Source organism: Anser brachyrhynchus (assembly GCF_964034855.1).
Source record: "Anser brachyrhynchus genome assembly, chromosome: 2".
Lineage (NCBI taxonomy): Eukaryota > Metazoa > Chordata > Aves > Anseriformes > Anatidae > Anser > Anser brachyrhynchus.
Genome location: NC_137695.1, coordinates 141,406,204 through 141,427,427, shown reverse-complemented (window position 1 = coordinate 141,427,427; position 21,224 = coordinate 141,406,204). Strand labels below are relative to the sequence as shown.

At 35.3% G+C, this 21,224-nt stretch overlaps 1 protein-coding gene across 4 annotated transcripts in view; it reads right to left on the bottom strand.

The window, feature by feature from the left end:
- ZFPM2 (zinc finger protein, FOG family member 2) overlaps positions 1–21,224 on the bottom strand; it is a 315,579-nt gene that overhangs the window by 224,598 nt on the left and 69,757 nt on the right. For 2 of the 4 annotated variants that reach the window (XM_080579451.1, XM_080579453.1), the window contains one exon: positions 6,437–6,538. In XM_080579451.1, the coding sequence (XP_080435577.1) occupies positions 6,437–6,538 (102 nt within the window). Of the gene's footprint in view, positions 1–6,436; positions 6,539–6,692; positions 6,792–8,277; positions 21,210–21,224 lie in introns of those variants that run through there. The other 2 variants (XM_080579452.1, XM_080579454.1) reach the window with 2 other exon arrangements.

The window sequence follows — 21,224 nt, the reverse complement described above, 5'->3', positions numbered from 1 at the left end:
TTGGACAAGCATTAAAATGAAGTTCTGCATTTGAAAATATTCTAAAAGGCTACTTGTCTGAACAAAATTAAAGCTCTACACATTTAAAATGTATATATGAGAAAACGTTACTTCTAAACTAGATGCATTTCCATAGCACCTAATTTTGAAACACAATTTAAATTTACATATATGTTACTTGCACAAAACAATGTTAAGGAAATGGCATCTCTAATGACAAAACAGTTGAGTGCTTGATAAGGGCTCCAGTAGCCAGTTATTAACTCACTCCTCATTGATATTTTATGTCACAAGTCAAATACGGTATGGTTTATCTCCAAGTTTACAGAATCTTACAATATTTGCACCTTGAACCATGAAATGGATGCCACAGAAGTCACCATAAGAGCAAGTGACTTCAAGATAGTAAATATCTCTTCGTTTTCAATACTTAGTACTGCCTATTGAGGAAACACCTCAATTTTCTTTTAAAGCCTTGGTGACTGCCATTTCTGGTTAGCTGGCATCATTTCATATGGTCAGGAGTGGACATAGAATAAAAATTCTCCTCATGACTTGATTTTATCTATTACACCTACTCAGTAGCTCATGCAACAGCCTGTTTCCTACAAACAGGCTTGCATGTGGGAAAGATGGCTGCAAATATTAGGTTGCTACTTCCATGTTAGTTCACACAACCACTCTCATTTTCTCATCTTTCAGGTTTTTAGAGGGAACAGCCTGGCAACAAGATCAATTGCCTTGCAGAAAAGACAGTTTCTGCACTAGCAACATCTGTTCGAGGGTGTAAAAGAAGGAAGAAAACTTTCCTTCTGGTAAAGGAAAGCTAATTACATGTGCCAAAGGAAAGTTCTGGGCACTAAGGCTAAATAATATGAAATGGGCCACACCTATGTGCTGGGAGACTCCCTTAGCCTTTCAATAGGTTACTGCACACAAATTACCTATGGAGAAGGCTCCCTGCAATGCTCCCTGAAATTTGGGAATTATTTTGGAAGAGTGTCAGCTGGCCTCAACCACAATCATGCCAGGGACATTTTTAGCACTTCACTGGTATGTACTCTTCAGTTTCTGTGACTACTGAATTCACTAACATATGTGTAGCCTAGTTTTCCTTACAGCTCTTAGCCCTGCATCTTCTCTTTAAAAGAGGAACATGCTCATCAGGTTAGAGCAGAGAGGTGGGGCCCTCAGAAGGGTTTGCACCAGCTGCTAAAGCCAGAAGAATAATTCCTCAGTCCCACTACCTCAGCACTGCCCCTGGACAAAAGCACCACATCCTGGTGCTCCTATAAATGCTTGCATGTTATACACTAATACTGACTTTTAAAATATTGTAGATTTAAATACCAGTTTTTACCATCATTTGATGATATAAGAATCTCAGCTTTTGTCACAAAAAATAGGTGGGATGTCTTCAAGAGTTCATGCTTGTAGCAGACATTTGATAGCGAGTCACAATGATGTATGGATAAAGTCACTAAGTACACCACTAAGGTTAAACAAGGTGAATATAATGCAAGAGTACTTGGGGAACAATGGTTTTAGTTAAGCAATCAGACCTCAAATGGAACAATGCCTTGCAGACGTCTGCACTGCTGACAGAGTTTCAGGTAATCAACAGTAAGCTGTGCTATGCGTGAAAAGGCTTGGGAACACCACAGTCCTTGAAGACCTGGTTCAGTTCTAAGTACAAGAGTGAAAATTATTTGAAACACTTAACACACAGGTGCGGTGACCTCCCAAAACAGCTCCAGTATCAGAACCAAACCATGAAGTCAGTGGTTCACTACCATTAGCTCCACCAACCTCAACAGTATTCAAGTGTCAAAATAAGACCTGCAGTCCATGGGTTAAGTTGATGACTATTACCCCCCTACTTTCTGCATGGCCCCCTCTTAGTTCCGAACTAGCGACAGAACCAGATCAAGATCCACAGAAATCCTCCCCCGCTCCTCTACCCCCCCTCCCAACACCCCGGTATAGGAGCTGGGCTCTCTTCTTTTAATCCAATACCCACTTCACTACAGAAGATTTATTTAGACTGCCTCTTGTTTCATAAAGGGCTCCAAAAGTCTGTAGTGATTTTGACACTTTGTTATAATGTTTCTGTGACCCCCCCCCACCCCTTCCTCACATACCACACCACCACCCAGCCTCATTTTCATATGGATACAAAGCATCGGGATAAAATGATGGTTCATTATAGTGGTACAGAGCTCTTATCTTCATCCGGCAAGAGTCATTTCCTTCCAAAGATTGAAATGCAAATGTGAAAATTAATGATAACTGCATTATCTGATAGCAGAGATAATACCGATTCACTGTCAGAGTAACACACAGTCATTCTATGATTTCCTCTGCTTCTTCACAATATTCTTCTTACTGTCAGACTATATCTATGGTTAACTATGTTTCATGGATTTTTGTTAATTTACATCAAATAGCATTTCCAAGATCTTATATCTACCACATCCCCCAATCAAAAAAGAAACGAAATCAGGACAGTAATCTCCAAGTCCTTCTTAGGGCTGGTTTAAAAAGAAAAGAAAAGAAAAAAAAAAAAAAAAAAAAGACTATCATTAATATCTGTTTCCATCCTGCAGTGGTCTACCACATTCCAATCCATATTATACACTCTTGCTTTGTAACCCAAACTGCTTAGAGTATTACTAAATAATGCAGATTTAGCCCAACAATCAATACATATTTACAGCAATTCTTATGAATGGTTACAGGAAATCTATTCAGAAAAGCTTTTCAAACTACCTTTTGTAACAGGTAAAAATGTGAACCTGGCATGTGAAATGTTCACAGGGATCTTTCTGATCCACATCCTGCTAAAGCAATACTTCAGAATTCACATGAAAGACTGTTTCAGTGCATCTTTTATTAAAAATTCATAGCAGTGTCACACACAGCATATCATTACTTTAAAGCACTATTTAATTTTGTATTTACTATTTTTCTTACCCTTTCTCATATATTTTAAGAAAAACACCAACTTGCAATGGTAATAAAAAGAAACTACACTGTTATATTTAACCATCGTATATGTTTTTTTTCTATAGTTCTTTGATATATGTATATGAGTCATGATGAGTCTCCTGAGATTTCACATGAGTTGTGACTTCATCCTGCTCTACTATTATCAATAGTAGAAATTCTGTTGATTTACTGGAGGCAGAATTTTGCACATGGGAAACTTTCACTTAATGTGTAGATGAATGTAAACAGTACATAAAAAATAACCATAAAATGACAAAAAGAGTTGTAAGTCTTCTTTTCCATTGCCTTTTTTTTTTTTTTCATTTTGGTTATGTGGACAAATCACATTATCTCACTTTCCAGGATAATTTCAGATACATATCAAAAGAACTTCTGACACTGACTTTCAAGACTATCCAACTCACAAATTCAACATGTTCTGCAAGAAAGCTGTGCTCCTATATGGGTGTGAAAGTAATAGCTTATATAGGGAATAAGGATGAAATAATTGATAGTATACTGAATGTGAATTAAGAAGAGTTCTGGTACGGAAGCATGGAACCTCTAGGATATTTCATTCACAGTTCCCCAAGTTAGGCAGGCTTACATAGAATAGATATGCAGTAAAAAAGGGGATGATCCTATTCTTGTGTGATTGATAGTCTGTAGAAGACATGTAGGAGATACTCTTTTTGTTCATTATCTGTTAAAACACTGATCACTAGCTTCATGTGCACTGATAACCTACCAATAATACAAAGGATTATGATATGTATAATACATGCATATTACTATATGCATATACTGTGTGCATCTACACATATCAAGGCATCCATCTGATAACAAACAGTATATTTAAGGCTGTAAAATGATCTCTACTTCCACTTTTAAAGAAAGAAATCTTTTCATATAAAATTTGTTTAAGCCCAGTCTTGCTTTGCAGACTCTATTTTTTTTTCATTGTTATTTTTTTTTTACTTTTGCTGTTGGCCATAAAGGAAAAAGAAACAGGTCCTTTACTGTGTGTCTATACACAGTCTATTGACCTCAGTTTCCGTTATTTCAGTTGTCTTCTCATTAAAAAGAACTTCAAAAAAAATAGGACAAAACCAATGAAAACTACAGATAACTTAAAATATATATATATTCAGGTAACAAAGTGACGAAAGAAGGAAGGAGGGAGGGAGGGAGGGAGGGAGGGAGGGAGGAAGAGCTCTAAATTTATAAAGAATTTTCCTTGAGTTGTCAAATTGTCACAGTTCAGACTATCCGTCTACCAACTTGCATCATGAAGAACACGTTTCCTTGGTTTCTGAGAGAGCTCTATCTCAGTAGAAAGACCAGATGTAGATTCCATAACAAACTATGACAAGCTACTCATAAAGGTAGCATCTATACTGTGAGCTGGTAAAGTTAAGTAAACCTAAGTTTTTAATGGCTCTTTTTTTCTGCAGTGCTACCACAAACCCCTAAATAAGCAAAATATTTCATGCTTTGGGTTTGTGTTTTTTTTTCAAAGATCTGAAAGAAGTTATCATTTTTCTTGTACTGCATGGCTGAAATTAATTTCTGTTGATTTTTTTTTCTTCTTTTTTTTTCTCCGTATCAATAAATAACCAAATTCATTTCAGAAAGCATGCATGATGGAGAGCATGTCATGGAGTCCATATCCATTCCTTTCCAACCTTCATACATATTATTCCCTTTAAAAAATCTGTACTTAAATTAAACAAAGCTCTTCATTTCATGTCATTGGCCAACCATTTGCTGAAGTTAAACCATAACCCATGTCAAAGCAAACAATAAATATGTATTATCAGAATATGTATTACACATCTTACTGTTTGATATCTTGCTGTTTAACTGAACATTTTTTCCAACAAAAAAGTCATAAAAATGTATCTTTAACATTTCTATAAGATAGCTCATAAAAAAAGACAACAGCCAACACAAACACATTTTCAACTATGTCGAATACTATATTATACACTAAACAATGAACAAAAATGTATCTATTTAAGATAGAATTTATTTATAATGTTTTTTTTTCAAGTCATATGTTAATCAGTGACAGCCTTTAAATCTGCAGTGAAGCTGGAAAAGGTTATTCTGGTCCATCCACAGATGTCTTTTGTATTACTTCAAATGTACTGTAGTGTATTTTATTACAAGATCTTGTTTTCATATAACACCATAGTGCTTTATATAAAGTATCAACTTACTTGTATATTATCATTAAGAACATTTTAAATGACATCATAATAATCAGATTTACTATGTCTTCATTTTCGTTTGCATTATATTTTCCAGGTGCTGGTTTCAGAAAATTACCATTAGCGTTATTCTTTTCCTCATGAAGAGCACACAGTAATTTGCAAAATCAAGCAAGGATGAAAATGTGATTGAAATATATGATTTTTTTTCTAATTAAATATTATTATTGAATTATAAATTATTGATAGAACACTTCTGAAACTCTTTTCTGACATGTTCATCCTTTTTAGGGAAAACGTCTATTAGAGATACAGCTATTCTAAGTGTATGTCTAGCTTCAGATGCACATTTTCCAACAGCACGATTAAAATATATTAAATATAATGGATTTTTAAGGCCCTACCTAGAGTCCATACCCATGAAAACACTGATGAACTTAACTGCAAAATCACCTCATTCAAAAATACAACTGACCCCTTTGTCTTAGGTACTTTTATGATACAACAGCGGTTTTACATATTTATATTGAACAGATATTTGGAAAGTATTCCCATGCTACCATCACTTTTTATACCTTAGCAATACTGTGCTTGTGCCTCCTTAGAAGTGCATAATAGAAAAATATTAACATGAGTTAATGTTTTCCTGTGAACTTCTAACAGCGTATTGACTACAATCTAAGTTTCTCTTCCAACCAGAATCAATGACCAGGTGTGCTAAATGATGTCTATCAAGTTAAAACTGGTAATCAAAGTTCTTGAAAATGTCAGTAGTTTCCACACCTATTTATTAATCTCAACATGCTGCTAAATATAGGCACAAAGCTTGTGGGGGTACAATGGTGTTTGGTTGGTCTGGCCTCAGAAAATATAGCAGAAAAACTTCTATCTTAATACAGCCATGGAACTGGGAGTTTACTGACAAATTTTAATCCTAAAATTTTAAGCATCAAGAACACTTTCCTTTATATCAGGAAGATGTGCAAGACATTCCATGTGAAACAATTTACACAATGGTATAGCCAAAACCGTTTCTTACTCAAGATCTCTCTCTTAGTCCCTATTCATTAATATCTTGAACACCAAAGGATAGTTAAAGAAACAGTTCATTAAAAAACAATACAAGGCAGAACATAGCCAATAAAATAATAATAATAATAATAATAACAACAACAGTAATAAAGGAAATCTCTAGTTTAAGAGATTTCTCATGGCGTTCAGTTGTTTTTTCCTACCTGGCCCATCCCAATCTTCTGCCTCCACAGCAAGCTGCCCTGGTTTTTCTGACCTTGCATCACCCTCAGATTCTGCTGCCTCCTGGATTCCTTCTTCATTGCCTGAAAAAAACAATCCAAGAAGTACCTTTTTGAGATATTTCAATAATGACTTTTAGGCAGTTCTCCTGCAATGTCCAAACAACCGCTTATATGTAAGTGAAAATATATGCATATTGATAAACACAGAGAAAATGGAAAAAAAATGTATTATTACACATGTAAACGTCTGTGAGTTCCCAGTGACAAAAACAAGCTCCAATCCTTCCAGTTCTGTGGAGAGACAAGTCTTGGTAATCAGTGTATACTCCGTAGGCTTAAAAAAAAAAAAAAAAAAAGAATCACAACTAGGACCTATTCTGTAAACTTACATACAAAGTCATTAAGTTTATATGCATAAATGAGAGAAATAAATGAGCTCATTACTCCCCAGCTAGAGGGGTGATTAAGGAAAATATTCTTTCACTTAAATGTTTTCTTGAATTGACACCTAACTGTTGCTTATGCTTTGCAGATTAATGACACTGTACAAATACATGGTCTACTAACTATGCTGTCTTTACTGGCAACTAGTGGGAGACCTAATCTATGGTATTTAGGCATTTAAGGAATTTCTACTTAAAGGTTTCAAGCCAGCTACCCTATGACAGCTTTCTCCCCATCAAGCTTAATCTAAAAAAAAATAGCATTTGCAGTGAATTTGAGAATTTTCACCACCAATCTGAGAATATCTGTCTGCCTTCAGAAACTACCTTTTCAAGATAGCACATAGGACATACTGAACATTACAATCAGGTAAATTTTTAGAGGTGGCCACTTAATCATTATTTGGAGAATTATTGGTTGAAAGTGAAATTATTTTGGTTAAAGAAAGTTACTAGTTAAGCTCTATGCAAAAATACTTTGAAATAACCACTACAAACATACAAACTGAAGGCGAGGGGTTCAGATATTAACACAAAATAGTATCGCCACAGTAATGTGCTAAATGATCTGTCAGGCTGCTTATCCCAGCCAGTAATTTGGTGCATTTATAGAATTATTTATTTATTTATTTTTAACTACTAATTAATCCAAAAACCCTTGAATAGGAAGAGATTTTGAAGAATGGGAGAAATTGAAGCTGCTCAACTAACTACATCGGTTAAACAGGACTGATTTGCAGTTTACATTTTATAACAATCTAGAAGCAAACTTTAAAAAAAAACTGAGTTCCACAGAAAAGTGGCATCATTAAAAAAAGTGCTGTATATTTCTGAATTTGGAAATCAGACTGTTTGTTGATTTGACAACAGTAAAGCAAGGAGAAAAAAACAGAGCAATTAAGTAGTAACTTGCATTTTTTTCCCCACTTATGATAACAAAAGCTTTTATTAGCAACATAGGTAGAGAAATGTGATTACAACAAACCATGCCAGATCCCCATACATTATCATTGGAGCTATATTTATACCAGATAAGATTGCGACCCAGAGTTTTCAAGTACATGATCATATACAAACACTATAAAGTATTAACTTCATGAGCACATGCAACATCTTATATTAACATATTCTTTCTTGCAAACAATTTTTCAAATCCTACGTATAAGGAACTGGTAAACTACTTCTCACACAAACACAACACTATATTCACTCCAGACTAGGATAATGAAAATGAATTCTTAAGTACTAACAATATAGTTCAGTGTATTCATTTTCATTTAAAGCTAAAATAAATCAAAAATATCTAGTAAAATTTTTTATTAAACACGCTGTATACTTTTACCAAGGCTCATGTGCTGAAGTTCAATCTGAAGTTACCTTTCAGAAGACATTCATAAGGAGTAATGCAGAAAAAGCTATCAAGTAGTCTTATTGATTATTTGGTTTTACCAACTACCCTATTTTGAACTAGCATTTGTGCAGTTAGCTTGTAGTAACCAAAAGAGCTCTGCCTTTTTTTTTTTCTTTGTAATTTTGTGGACTAAAGAATGTATCAGATATTTTTACCTTCTTATTTCTACCTTCATAGCTACCTACAGCTGCAACAAATTGCCTGTTATTGAAGGGACACAAAGGACAATTTACCAAGACACAAACCTGGCAAGATCAACTCCAGTTCTTTCCAAAATGCTAGAAAACACTTCACAGCTAGGACTATTCTGATAATGAGTTTCTAACTCAAGCTGTATAATCACCATATACAGCTCTTCAAATGTTCTTTTCATGGAATTTTTATACTAAAGGAAATTATTTTCTTCCACTGTAAACAATAGATGTCTATGGACTAAATAAGAGCAACAATAACAACAACAAGACAGAAATAACAACAATTATTTTAGATAAAGCCCAAGCATGGAAAATTTTAGCTCCGAAATATAGAAAGTTTTTCCAGGTTATAATATATGCAAACCTGGCGTTAGCATGCAAATTTGAGCATTCTTTCAATCAATGCAACCAACCAGAACATCAAACAAACAAAACTATTAGAATTGAAAGAGGAGGGGGAGAAACTTATGTGAAAAGATTGGGCTGAAGGGCAAAAGAAGGACAGAGTTACAGCTTAGGTATACAACCTACAGAACACAGTAATTAAGTATTTGGGAGATGAGAAAAGATCTGAAAATTTATGTTAGCAGATGGCTTAACTTTTCATTAACTTGTTTTTTCACTGTCTCATGAAGCATGTTGTTATATGTTTTCCATAACCAAGTTTTCATGAATTAATACATGTCCTGTGCAAATAGAACAAAATACGGAGAATGTACAATAAAGAAAACTTTGTTTTGTATCTAAAACTATTTTTCATTATTTACATCAATATTTTCTTCTATTCAGCATCTACCAAGGCCACATGTTACACACCTGAAATATCCCAACACCAACTATTGTATCCCCATACTACTCTCCCTCCATACTGAAGCAATCTGCTTGTGAAACCAATTGTCTGGGTATTACTGTGAAGCAATTCTAACCTAGGCTCAGATGAGTATCAAGGTCAGATGAAAATGGCCAAGTCAATCCATTTGCTGCTACACAGACTGCAACTTTAAAAAGCCAAAAGGAGGCTTAGCTCAAGAGTTAATAACAAAATACATCTCTCAAGCTTTTTTTCTCCTGTCCCCTTAATGTTACTTTAGCAACTAACATTTGTTCAGCAGAAAGGAGTTTATTTACTTACAGAATTTCCTTTCTTTCCATTGTTTACTCTTTTTGTTCATTCACAGACTATGTTTCAGTCTCAATAAGACTATTTATTTAATATTTATTTTAAAACTGATTACATTTTTCTCTATTTTACAGGTGAAGACATTTAATTGGATCCAGGACACATTATTTTCTTTCTTTCTTTCTTCCACACCAAAACAAGTGCTTTATATATACCACCTACTTTTTTGCTAACCTGTTGATTCATTTCAAATTCCACCAGGTCTTTTTTCTCATGCTTATTTATTCGCTTTGCTGCTCAGTTACATTTTATTTTTAAGTTAAAGGAGAAATAATTTTTTACCATGAACAACAAATAGTGTTACAGAAGTATCATCAATGATAAATATCGCTTCTACTGTAGTTTCTCCTTATGGTGACTAAGATCAGTAAGCAAACATCGTCCTTAAAAGAACATTATTGTGGTTACAAAAACACTCATAAAAGCAAGAATCTGTAATAACATATAGTATGTTTAGTCGAGTGTCAATTAAGCCTTCTGGACTCTTAGCAACTTGGCAGAATTCATCTCAGATATCAGTAGATATCTGAAAATTAAGCTAGTCCAGATGAATTATGTAGGCACTCCTATAGACAGGGAAGAGAGAAACCTCCACTGTGATTCATTCCATTCTAGGATGTCTGAGACAACAGACCACTCTTGGTGATAGCAGAAATGAATCATCCTCTGAAACACACTAGGAACCTATCTTTAGCCAGCTGAAGTTAGGTAAAACAAATCTCTGCCATACAGTTAGGTGCTGAATACACAAAATAGTACTTAACTTGGAAAAATAAAATGAATTCCATATGCAAACAACTTCAGTACTGTAATATGAATAGAATTTTCATCTTGACCTACTATTTCTTGCCAGAATTAACTGTTTTTGTTGCTCTTCAGAAACAGTTTGAAGAGGCTTTTATGTTGTTTTTATCCTAGTGTTTATTCAAGGGAGACAAGTAAACAAGCTAAACCACTCTAATTCAATGTGGTACAGTTGGTCAGGGAGTCTGAACACTGTAAAAGAGACATATAACCAGAAACATACAAGAGAGAACTCAGACATCTCTGACAATACTGCCAAATAGTAAAAGAGAGACTTGAATATACACGTAATTTCACTTTAATCTTTTTAAAAAATTAAATACTTCCCAATTTGTACTTAATCAACTTGTATAACACGTTATTGCAGTATTTTAAAGAATCACATGGGTTAGCAGTTCTTCTCAACCCTGCTGTTCTAATCCATGTGTTTCCTATCAATATTAGGCTCATACAAAAATTCTCATACAATATAACTATTGAACTTTCTTGACTGGGAATGTTACAGCAGCTGTTAGTCACTCCATAATGTATTTTGCAATCAGCTAAATCAACTAAGTATTTTTAACAATGAACAGTTCAGAACTGACAGATCTACTTTCTTGTTCACAACTGCTTATCACAGCATTGGTATCATATATGTTTGCCAGGTGCTTCCTATAGTTAGGATACCTTCACAGAAGCCGCTTGTGGAAGATAAGGTCATAAAAGAGATGAAAAATGTGCAAGCTTCATACACTCATGGTTTTATCGTCAGACAAAATAGCTTTGGGTGAAGGACTGTACCAGTTACAAACAGCGCACTGCAGCTTGTATTAGAGTGAGAGAACATTAAAAGTTTGAAATTCAGTTTGTGCTCATTCTTCCTGGCAGCATAAATGTAAACTTAAATTGTTAACATCCTAATACAGCTGTTTGGAGTGAAAAATCACTTCTCAATTATAATAAATCAATTCAGAAATAAATTGTTATGAAGCCTGCAGCATTTTGCACTGCTAAAAGAAAAATCAGGCTTGATACAGATGCTTGGGATTCACTCACTGTAGAGTGAACATTCGGGTCAACATTCAGTGACCTTATGTATGCCAGTGCAACCGCTCACAAAGGGGTAGGCTTTCCTGGGGACAGAGGAGAAGGGGCTCTTTCCTCTTCCTACCACAACCTACAGTGGCAATAATTCCGGATCCTAGAGAAGAAGAATTCCAACACTGTATAAAATAGATGCCTGAGCTTCAGGAACTATAAATTAGTATACAAACATCATCCTTCACTGTTTGTTTTATTTGCTTTATCACAAAACCTAGGACCAGTCACAGAGCTTATACAGACTGAAAATTTTGTTCTTGAATCCTCTGAAACACATAGTATGCAGGAACATCTCTTCAGAAACAACACTTACGTAACTTTGAAACAAAGCATATACAATTTAAAATACAAATGCAATGTACTTTGTTCATTTAAAGTAACTTACTTTTTGGCAGCACATGCTATTCTTAAAAACTACCAATGAGATCTAACAGGATGAAGCTGGTCATGTGTATTAGTTCTTTTTAAAGGATTCTGTGTAAATATTTAACAAGCAGAAGTGTTTAATTTTGATGGTGATGCAAGTTTTCAGCAGATATAAAACATGCTGGGTACAAAATGTGTAAATAATGTGAAAAAAAATCTTCAAATAAGGTTTTGGTAAGGAAATATACCTCTGAGAAAAAAAGATATTAATTAAATTGGGAGGGAAGCTTCCCTACTTTGTTATGTTTGGCATCAGGTGTGAGGACAAGGCAGACAACTACAGAGACTATGGTGTCATGCAAAGGGATTTATTCTACAAGCCTTGCGGGTATGGGGGGGGGAGAGATGAAGGGAGAGATGGAGGGAGACGGTGAGAGAGAAATCTGGTGCTATCAGCACGAGACTCTGTTATCACTTAGTCTGATGCATATCAGAAATACATACCGAAGTCAACTAAGATTCCTTGTTCTATATATACAGTAAATTTGAGCAAAATCTGGCTCTCAGATGACTGATTTGCTAACATAGCTGGAAAAAAACAATACTTGCACGTACATTAATTCCCTGAATTTTATTTTAAGTTATATATAATATATATATATATAATCATCTCAGTATTTTGCTTCTTTGCAAACATTTATTGTTTTCTGTCACGCTGATTAACAATCATAATTTCTCCTGGGATAAATCTCATTTGAAATAACTTTATATTTTGAGTTGTGCTAAGCACTCTTGAAATTTTTTACCCAGTACACATCAGTCTCTTATCCTAGCTTTTAGGAAAAGTCTGTGAATATCCATGTGTCAGTGAGTGCCTACATGCGTGCAAGCTGTTAATTCTCCAAAAGAATGCTAAGGAAATTATTTTGGTTTGTATTAGTATCATCACTTTAACAAAATGACATCTTGGAACAATCATTATGTTAAAAAACAGCATCAATTATTTCTAACCATTTCAGTTACTGCACTTTTCTCGTGGGATAAGTGCAAGTGAACTTGTGCGGCAAGTTCATCTAGATTTAGTTTGGTCTTCCTATTTTTCTAAATGTTTGACATGTTCTCATCATCACCTTGCTTCCTTTTGAAGTCCTCTGAAGACATGGATCACTCATTCAAATGTATTTCCTGTAGAAAAGTAAAAGTGTTCCTGCAAATTCTTTTCCAGACTTACCTTCTAATAATCAATTTTATATTTTCATTTTTAGGGAGCAACTCTTGTGGCAACTGTACTACAAAGGAGTGACATTCAGCTATTTTGGTTACCTAACAATTTTCAGAGATTTAAAGGGAAAAAAATGTTTTCTATCTTCTCAATCCTTGCCTATTAAAATTGTAACTGCAAGAACACTACTTGACATATTAAAGTACCAACCTTTGGTTCAAACTTACGTAGCTCTAAGCACTAGATTACAAAAACATCAGAAGCACACTTCTGAAGATATTTAGATGCCCCAAACGAAGACTGTTACTCAGTATAATTTTCCAAAATTATTTCAAAAATTGTTTCAATGGAAATTGACAATCCATGAGCTTCTAAAACACCCTGAAGCAAAATAGAGAGATGATTTCAGAGAGACTCTAGCGATTTTCAAACCGTAAGTTTGAAGAATCTTCATATTTTGACTTATTTAACTAACAATTCAGTTCCTCCCCTGCTGTAGAAACATTACCTCTTCCACATACACACATTTCCACATACACACGTTTTAAGCATTATACATGGCTTCAAAAACAGTTTAGCCTTCCGTGAGTCAAACTAAAGAAAAAGACTTAGCAGTCATAAATAAATGCTTCCCCTTCTGTTATGTACTAGAATCTACTAATAATACTTTTCCTAGCAACGTTTATCCAAATATGTCATAAATGTGGAATCTGCTTCATTTTTTTTTCCGATCCCTCAGGACTTAAATTACTGCTGACATCTCCACTTCTGATTTATAGCACATAGCCTGTGAGAAACTCTGCTTTTCAGACCTGGACTGACAATGATTTTTAAGGGGATGTCCCAGCACATTTCAAAAGCATTCAGAATTATTATGTCAAGAACACCAAACTAGAAGAAAAAAGCAATATAGACCTTCATTATAAATAAAATTAGTAATAGAGGTATAGTACACATGAACTAAGAACATGCAGTGAAATCTGTCACTTTGTGCATTTCATATTTTAAAGAAGATTATCCTTATTAATTTGCAATTCATATTCTGTCAAATTTGAGCTCAAATTTAAGTCAATTGAAGTTCAAGTTTTGTGACTTTCCAGAAAGGGGACATTACACTACTTGTTGTAACCAAATAATCCCTTTACTCATAGCTGTGATGGAATTCCCAATTTCTTTGTCCTGAAGAAAATCAAAATGTGCTGACTGAAAAGGCTGGAGTTGCTTTGATAAACTGCTTAAATTGAGTAAGCTGTTGAAGTGTTTCTCTCATATAATTCTGTACAGCTAAAATAATGTTTTCTATTCAGCTCTATGTATTTACTTCCTGAGATACAGCTTGCTAGTTTCTTTTTCAGATACAGTTTGATGTCATCTGCTTGATAACCAATTATTTCATTTCTTGATTAAAAGAAGGGTTTGCTTGTCTATCTTTGGACAATTTTTTATCCCACTGAAATGGATGCTAATACTGACATGGATTTCAGTTGGGCTGCAAATACAGCTCTAGAGATTTACAGATGGGTTAGCACTAAATAGAAAGGAATATATGATAGGCAATCTTGTAGTTGTTATTCTGAATGACTTTACATGCTTTCAAGTGAATGGTGAAAAAAATCACTCCAACATTTTCAGATACCTTCTTCCTCTTCTAGCAAAAGAGGTGGTCCTCTGAGCTTAAGCAACTAGAGAAAATGAGAAAGCACAAGTGGTAGAGCACAAGGCAAATGCTGATGTTCATAAGAGAAAGAAAGGTTCCGTTCATCCTAACAGGATCCAATCTAAATGACTTAGCACCTTTGAAGGCTATTATCAGAGACCTTTCTTCTTGCGTATTCAGCATCTTAAAAAAAATTAAAAAAAATGGGTTGTTTCAGCTGAATGAGATACAGACAAACAAACAAGAACCCGCACTCTGGGGACCATGAGAATGCAACACAGGTTCACAAACATGCATAAAAGTCAGTAAGAGGTAACTATTACATTTTTGGAAGAAGTAGCCCTGTGAGGTGTTGTGCAGATTCTTGTTATCCTAGGAGATTAAAATACATTATCACACATACATCCTGTTTCTGCTTACTAAAAACTATTAATGTGTCCTTTATTTCCTCAGACAGCCTACATAAATAAAATGTAATGAATTAAATAAATAAATAAATAAATTTAAAGGAATATGAGCTACAAGAGAACAGAAGTATTGCCAGAAAAAGATAATGTCAGGCACGGGTGGGGGGTGTCTGGTGCCAAGCAAAGCCGAGGGCTGTGCAATCACCTCTATCAGTGCTCTATCAGTGTCTACACTCCAGCCAAATCCAGAGAAAACAAGGAGTCAAAGATTCAGGTCAATAAGCTTATAGGCGATTTGCACAAACAGCTCCTCCAGCAAGGTAAAAAACAAAGTCATATTGGCTTTTCTTTTCTATTCCTTCTCTTTGAACTCCCTGGTCCAAACACACCCTGGAAATGTCACTGTTATATGCAAGAATTTAAAGAGCTGAGCTTCTTAATCCCGTTAAGAAATAAGAACAAAGTTGCCTGTAAAGATCTCCTTATTGCGCTCAAAGTGATAATGGTATAGCTGCCTTATGCTTATCCTACTTTCACTTGCTATAGCAAAAGAGGTAGAATTTGTCATGAAATCCATTACTAAAAGGAAGGAACCATTATTGATTAAAAAGTTTTCTGGGGAAAAAAAAAAAGGCTATAAATCTACTTCCTGATCCAGAAACCAAAAATAGCAAGCCCATTGTTAGTCATTACATGACTAACACGAAAGAGGCAAAGAATATTTACACAGAGGCACACAGGCATACACACACAAAGTCAAACTCCAGAGGGAAAAGGGACACACAGAAACCGTTCTCAAGGTAAGAGTTTGCCTGGTTTTATAGACGGTAGCATGATAGCTTTGCACATGAAGTATGAAGGGAAAGATTAATGCACAGAACTTAGCTTTGCATATGCTTTTTCTTATACAAAGAATCACACTGCAGCTGTTTCCCTGAATCTCAAGTCTGGCTGCACAATCAGGTCACTTGGTTTAATGTAAAAAATTCCAGTCCTAAACTAGCCTGGCAACCTAGTGACAAAATACTGTACATGAGCAGAAAACTTGGTCCAGGTTCTGAGCGCAACCCTTCCAGCCAAAGCAGAATACAAGATTACAGCAGTAGGCATATGCTCAGTATGTAGAGGCCTATATATTCTCTGAGTTTTGTTTGCTAAGACTTGGCTATGAGAGTTTCAGAAGGCATTAGATTCCCCTCACCATCTTCTCTTCTTCCACAAAAAAAAAAAAAAAAAAAAAAAGACAAAATGTATCAGGAACTGCAATCATGCAGCAACACTGATTTGCTATGGGCATAAGTAACAGTCTGTGCTACAGAACCTATAAGCAATGCATCATGAAACAATCCACGGTCATCCCATCCTTTGCATTCCTTGAATATTCCTATGTCACCAACTGAAGCACAGTTAGTAGTGGGAACCAGAAGCCATCGGCTTTCCAAGCTACCACCACTGCTGTGAAGGCCACTGAACCTCCTTTCTCTGAGAGAGAGTGCCAAAGCTACCTGGCTTTACTGTAACTATGAGAAGCCTACACAAGAGGAACAAGCACAATAGCTGTGCTACAAGCAAAAAGCTGAAGAATTCAACATAATTGTCCTTGTAAATCAAGAAATCAAGAAACAGATACGTGTTCTTTCTCTAATTATCATATGTGCATATATGTACATTCCTCCATTCGCAGAAACAGTCCTGCATTTTCTATTGTAGTCCTTCCTCCACTTTCTTCTCTTGGCATTTTCCTTCTCTGAACACAGCTGCATAACTATCTACTAATCTCAAGTGATCTCTCTCCCTGCTCAAGATAACTTTTCCCTTGAAAGTTAATCCCTCACTTCTGCTGAGAAGGTCACAAGGAATTGTAATTTGTTCAGCCAGTTCTCACCCTTGTGACGTGGACAAGGCTCCTATTGTCTTTGCTGTATACAAAGAGGAAGAGGCGTTACATCTATAGGAGGATGGCAAACTTCCTAAGTAAGAGATGAGAACATTTTTGATTTTGCTGAGGGTATCTAAGCAGGTTGATAGCAATCTGAGACTCAAAAGCCACTGATAAACTACTTCACAGTCTGAATGAACTTGATTTAATACTTCGCTTTTGTCTCATGAACTCCAACTTTGTTCCTTTTGTATTGCTCTGCTGTTTGTACTCCCTTCTTGTATCCCTCCTCCTGATTTTATTAGTCCTATCAAGACTCCAGTTCACTTCTATCATCTTTGTTAACATCACCTTATTCTCCAATTTCTACCTATGAAAGGTAATCATCTAGTCTATCACTTTTGCACAGGAAACACGCTGCTTTCTCCTTATCCAGACCACCTTTGTCTGAGTAGAGTACAAACCCTGGGGCTAATTTAATAAATCTTCTAGATCTGAATTTAATCTAAATTCATCGTAATCTGATACAGATTCTGACCCCAGATACCCACTATCTGAACAATGCACAGAAAGACTTCTTCAGCAGGGGAGGTTCCAGGAAGATATGGCCTTTGTGTGGAGGCATCATGAGATACCCTCTTTATCTGCAGTACAGAAATCTGCAGTAACTGAGCGTAAGCAGCAACTTTCAAAGGCCCCAAACAAACAAAATGCAATTCATCTTCACCAAGACAACTTCCCACTAATATTTTAGTTTCAACTCCAAAGACTGAGAACATTGTAGCTTTCTAATGGAAGCACTCTATGACTATTTTTTATTTTCAAAAAAAAAAAATCCCTTTCTCCTCATCTCACTATCAAGCTTAGAAACAAATCAGACTTCTAAATACCATTTGTTCTGAGGTTCTTCTAAAATATTCATTCTTGGATAGGAAACTTCATCTCAAAGGTTGAAAACGCATCATTTCAAGCTTAAAGCTATACCTGATAGTAGGTTGCTGATGGCCATTTTTGCTTTTAGCATTTACATACTTAAACACTGGTCACTTCTTCATGCTTGAGTGTGAGTGTGGAATATGTAGGAACAATTATTCACATGTGGAAAAGTTAATTGTGGTTTTGTGGTATTGCAAAAGTGGTGGTGGGTGGGGGTGGGGGTGGAGGTGGAATTTTCCAGATTTCTTGTTGTAAAAGACATTAATGAGCAAAGGGAGAAGAGAAAAATAATAGCCAAAAGTCATAATTTTGAAAACAGGGAAGTTGTAAAATGACATGTAGCTCAATCAATGTGATTAATTTGCTTCACACTTTGCAGAGGCTTTTGCCTTTGCCTTCTAATTCTGGCAACTATTCTGCTGAATCAATCTCACAAACCTAAATTAATAAGGTGGGAATGACAAGTATAGCTTTATAAAGGTTAGCTGTTTGTAATTTAGACAATAAGGGACTGCTCTCTGCTTATAATACAATCAGGCATAGTTTGACAGGAAAATCTCTTCAGTCAAAAAGCCAAAGTTATCATGCTGTGAATCCATATGTCCTCTACTTTCACTCATCTAAATGAATGGTTAGCTCAGTAAATTTTTACTTTCAGTAGCCACGTTGTATAGTTAAAAGCCTTTGTTCTCAGATGATTCTTACATTTAGGTGGCTGGGGAATTATGAAAAGCATACCATGGGAGAGCCTTGCAAACACCTCCTTCCCAACACTGGTGCCATTTGTTGCCCACATCTCTGCATTCATGCAGGAATCCTCCTCAGTTCACCTTTCCTCTAGGAAGACATCCCAGGGGATGAAAATGGGAACGCACAACTGATGAACATTCAATAACCTCCCCTCACTTTCTAGAACTTTTCATGGTCCCCACTAGCAAGAGGAGAATGCAGAGATAGCATAAATGATTCCCATGCAAATCCTGTTATTTTCTAGGAAGATGAAACCTGTAGCATGAGAAAACACAGATCTGTGCTTATTTTTGCAGATCATGAGGAGATCCCCCACTTGAAGATATCTGCGTTTTACAGGCTGCCAATACTGTCCAACCAGTAAAACAAAAATCAGAAAGTCAGCCCTCAAAAACGAAATTAAAACACATTGGTTTGCTCACCATTCTCCAACATATTTGGTACATGCATCGTTTTCAAGCTTTATTCATGATGTTAAAGAAAAAGTATTTTTAGAAAGAAATTGATTTCTCATATCACCTTTTAATTTGGAGCATTTAACTGGAGCATTATAAAGAAAGCTTTTACTGATTATGAGATCATGACAAAAATCATGAGAATTAGTCTCACATTTAATATTCACTATTTAATAAAGTCACAAACCCTTCCACTGAGTAAAGGACAAAAAAGAAATTTATTTTCTTTCCAGATCAGTTTTGTATTCTTGTGTTTTGTCCTCAGAAAAACGTATGTGGCCTCATAATGACAACACTTATATGTGACACTGGCTAAGCTGGACATTCACCAGAAGCTGAGACATTATTAAAAAACAATACATTTCTAGTCTCCCATTCCATCCTTTTCCAGGGATATTCTCAACTTACTTCAAAGTGGGACTTTCTGTCACACTGCCTCAGCTGGAAGTAGATTAGGGGTTTTATGTGCACCTTCATCCTCAGAAATTTCCTTTTCAACTTTTCTTCTGTAGCAGTTGCAGTGGATAGGTTTAAGATTCTTTTATAACTACAACACACTTGAAAAAAGAACTGCTGGGGAATCAAAAGGTATTCAGTCTGAAGAATCAACAGATGCTCACTACCTAGCAGTGTCAGATAGGCTCAATGGTTCATTATCATCCAAATTGACTCATATCAATAAAATAATAAAACATATGATAATTAAGACTCAGGTTTAAATGTATTCCCACTTAATTCCTACTCTTGTTGAATAAAATACTATGGATTCAGCGTTTTCCCTGAAAGATGTGTTCATTAAAGGGAAGAATACTTGAAGAATACTTGTCAAGAATATTAGAAATCCAACATGAATTTGCAATATTGACTGCTATGAACAAAAAATAAGTCATGCACTTTTCTGAATTTCACCCAGAACTGTAGTATTTCCATTTATGGGTCCTGGAAATACAGCAAGCAGTACAGAGAAATAACTGAATCAAGCTGATATGAACTGAGAGTGGTGCATAGTCTTCTTTTGCAGTCATATTTGATTCTTCAAATAGATTTATTTTACTTTGTCCAAGACAGCCAAAAATAATTAAAAACCAAACCAAACAACCAAAAAAAAAAAAAGAAAAAGAAAAAGAAAAAGAAAAGAAAAAGGAACATACAAAGCTATCATGAGAAAATACGTGTCAATATTTGGGAAAGAACAGGAAGACAAAGAAACCATTGATATCCAACTGCCTGAGGGGGTTGTGGACTAAGAACGTCACCCCAACAATTCCAGTTATTTGATAGGCATCCTTACCTGCAGAAGACAAACAATAAAGCAATCAAGTGCAAATTTGGCAGGAAGAAGGTTATATCAATGTTCCACATAACAGTATATGACAGTGTGCTTTTTCTATCAGTTGAAACAGCACAATTTTGAAGACTGAACATTGGGTAGGAATAAGCTGATGTGGTTTATGCTAAAATATATATGTCTTCAATAAATTGCAAGTAACGAATGCATCAAAAAGGCATCTGCAACTTTAAAAGTTATCCTTTCACAAATCACTAGTTTTCTACCATGCATAATAAGTTCTATAATAAGCTCTAGTTTAATCCTAGAATCTACAGACACAATCTGTTTTTCTAGCAATGTTTCCTAGGCAAAGAAGCAATGAATAGACATGCTGCATTTCTAGCTTCAGATCTGATAATAATTGACTTCTAAGACCTGTTCTCTACAGTTAAATACATAGAAAATAACATTCTTGGAAGAAAACATTAAAGGCAAGATGATACACCTCCCTGCAAAGTAAATCTTCCATCACATTTAAATATTTACCATTTAGCAGGCTAACCTCCACAAGTCACAATTTTCCTGTTTTTAAGGTACCAAATTAATAGGTCTTTTTATAGTTTTTAAACCAAAAAAAAAAAAAAAAGCTTTTTGGCCAATTGGACACAGTTCTGCCAGAAGTCCCTCAAGAGGTGGGCTGCAATGATTAC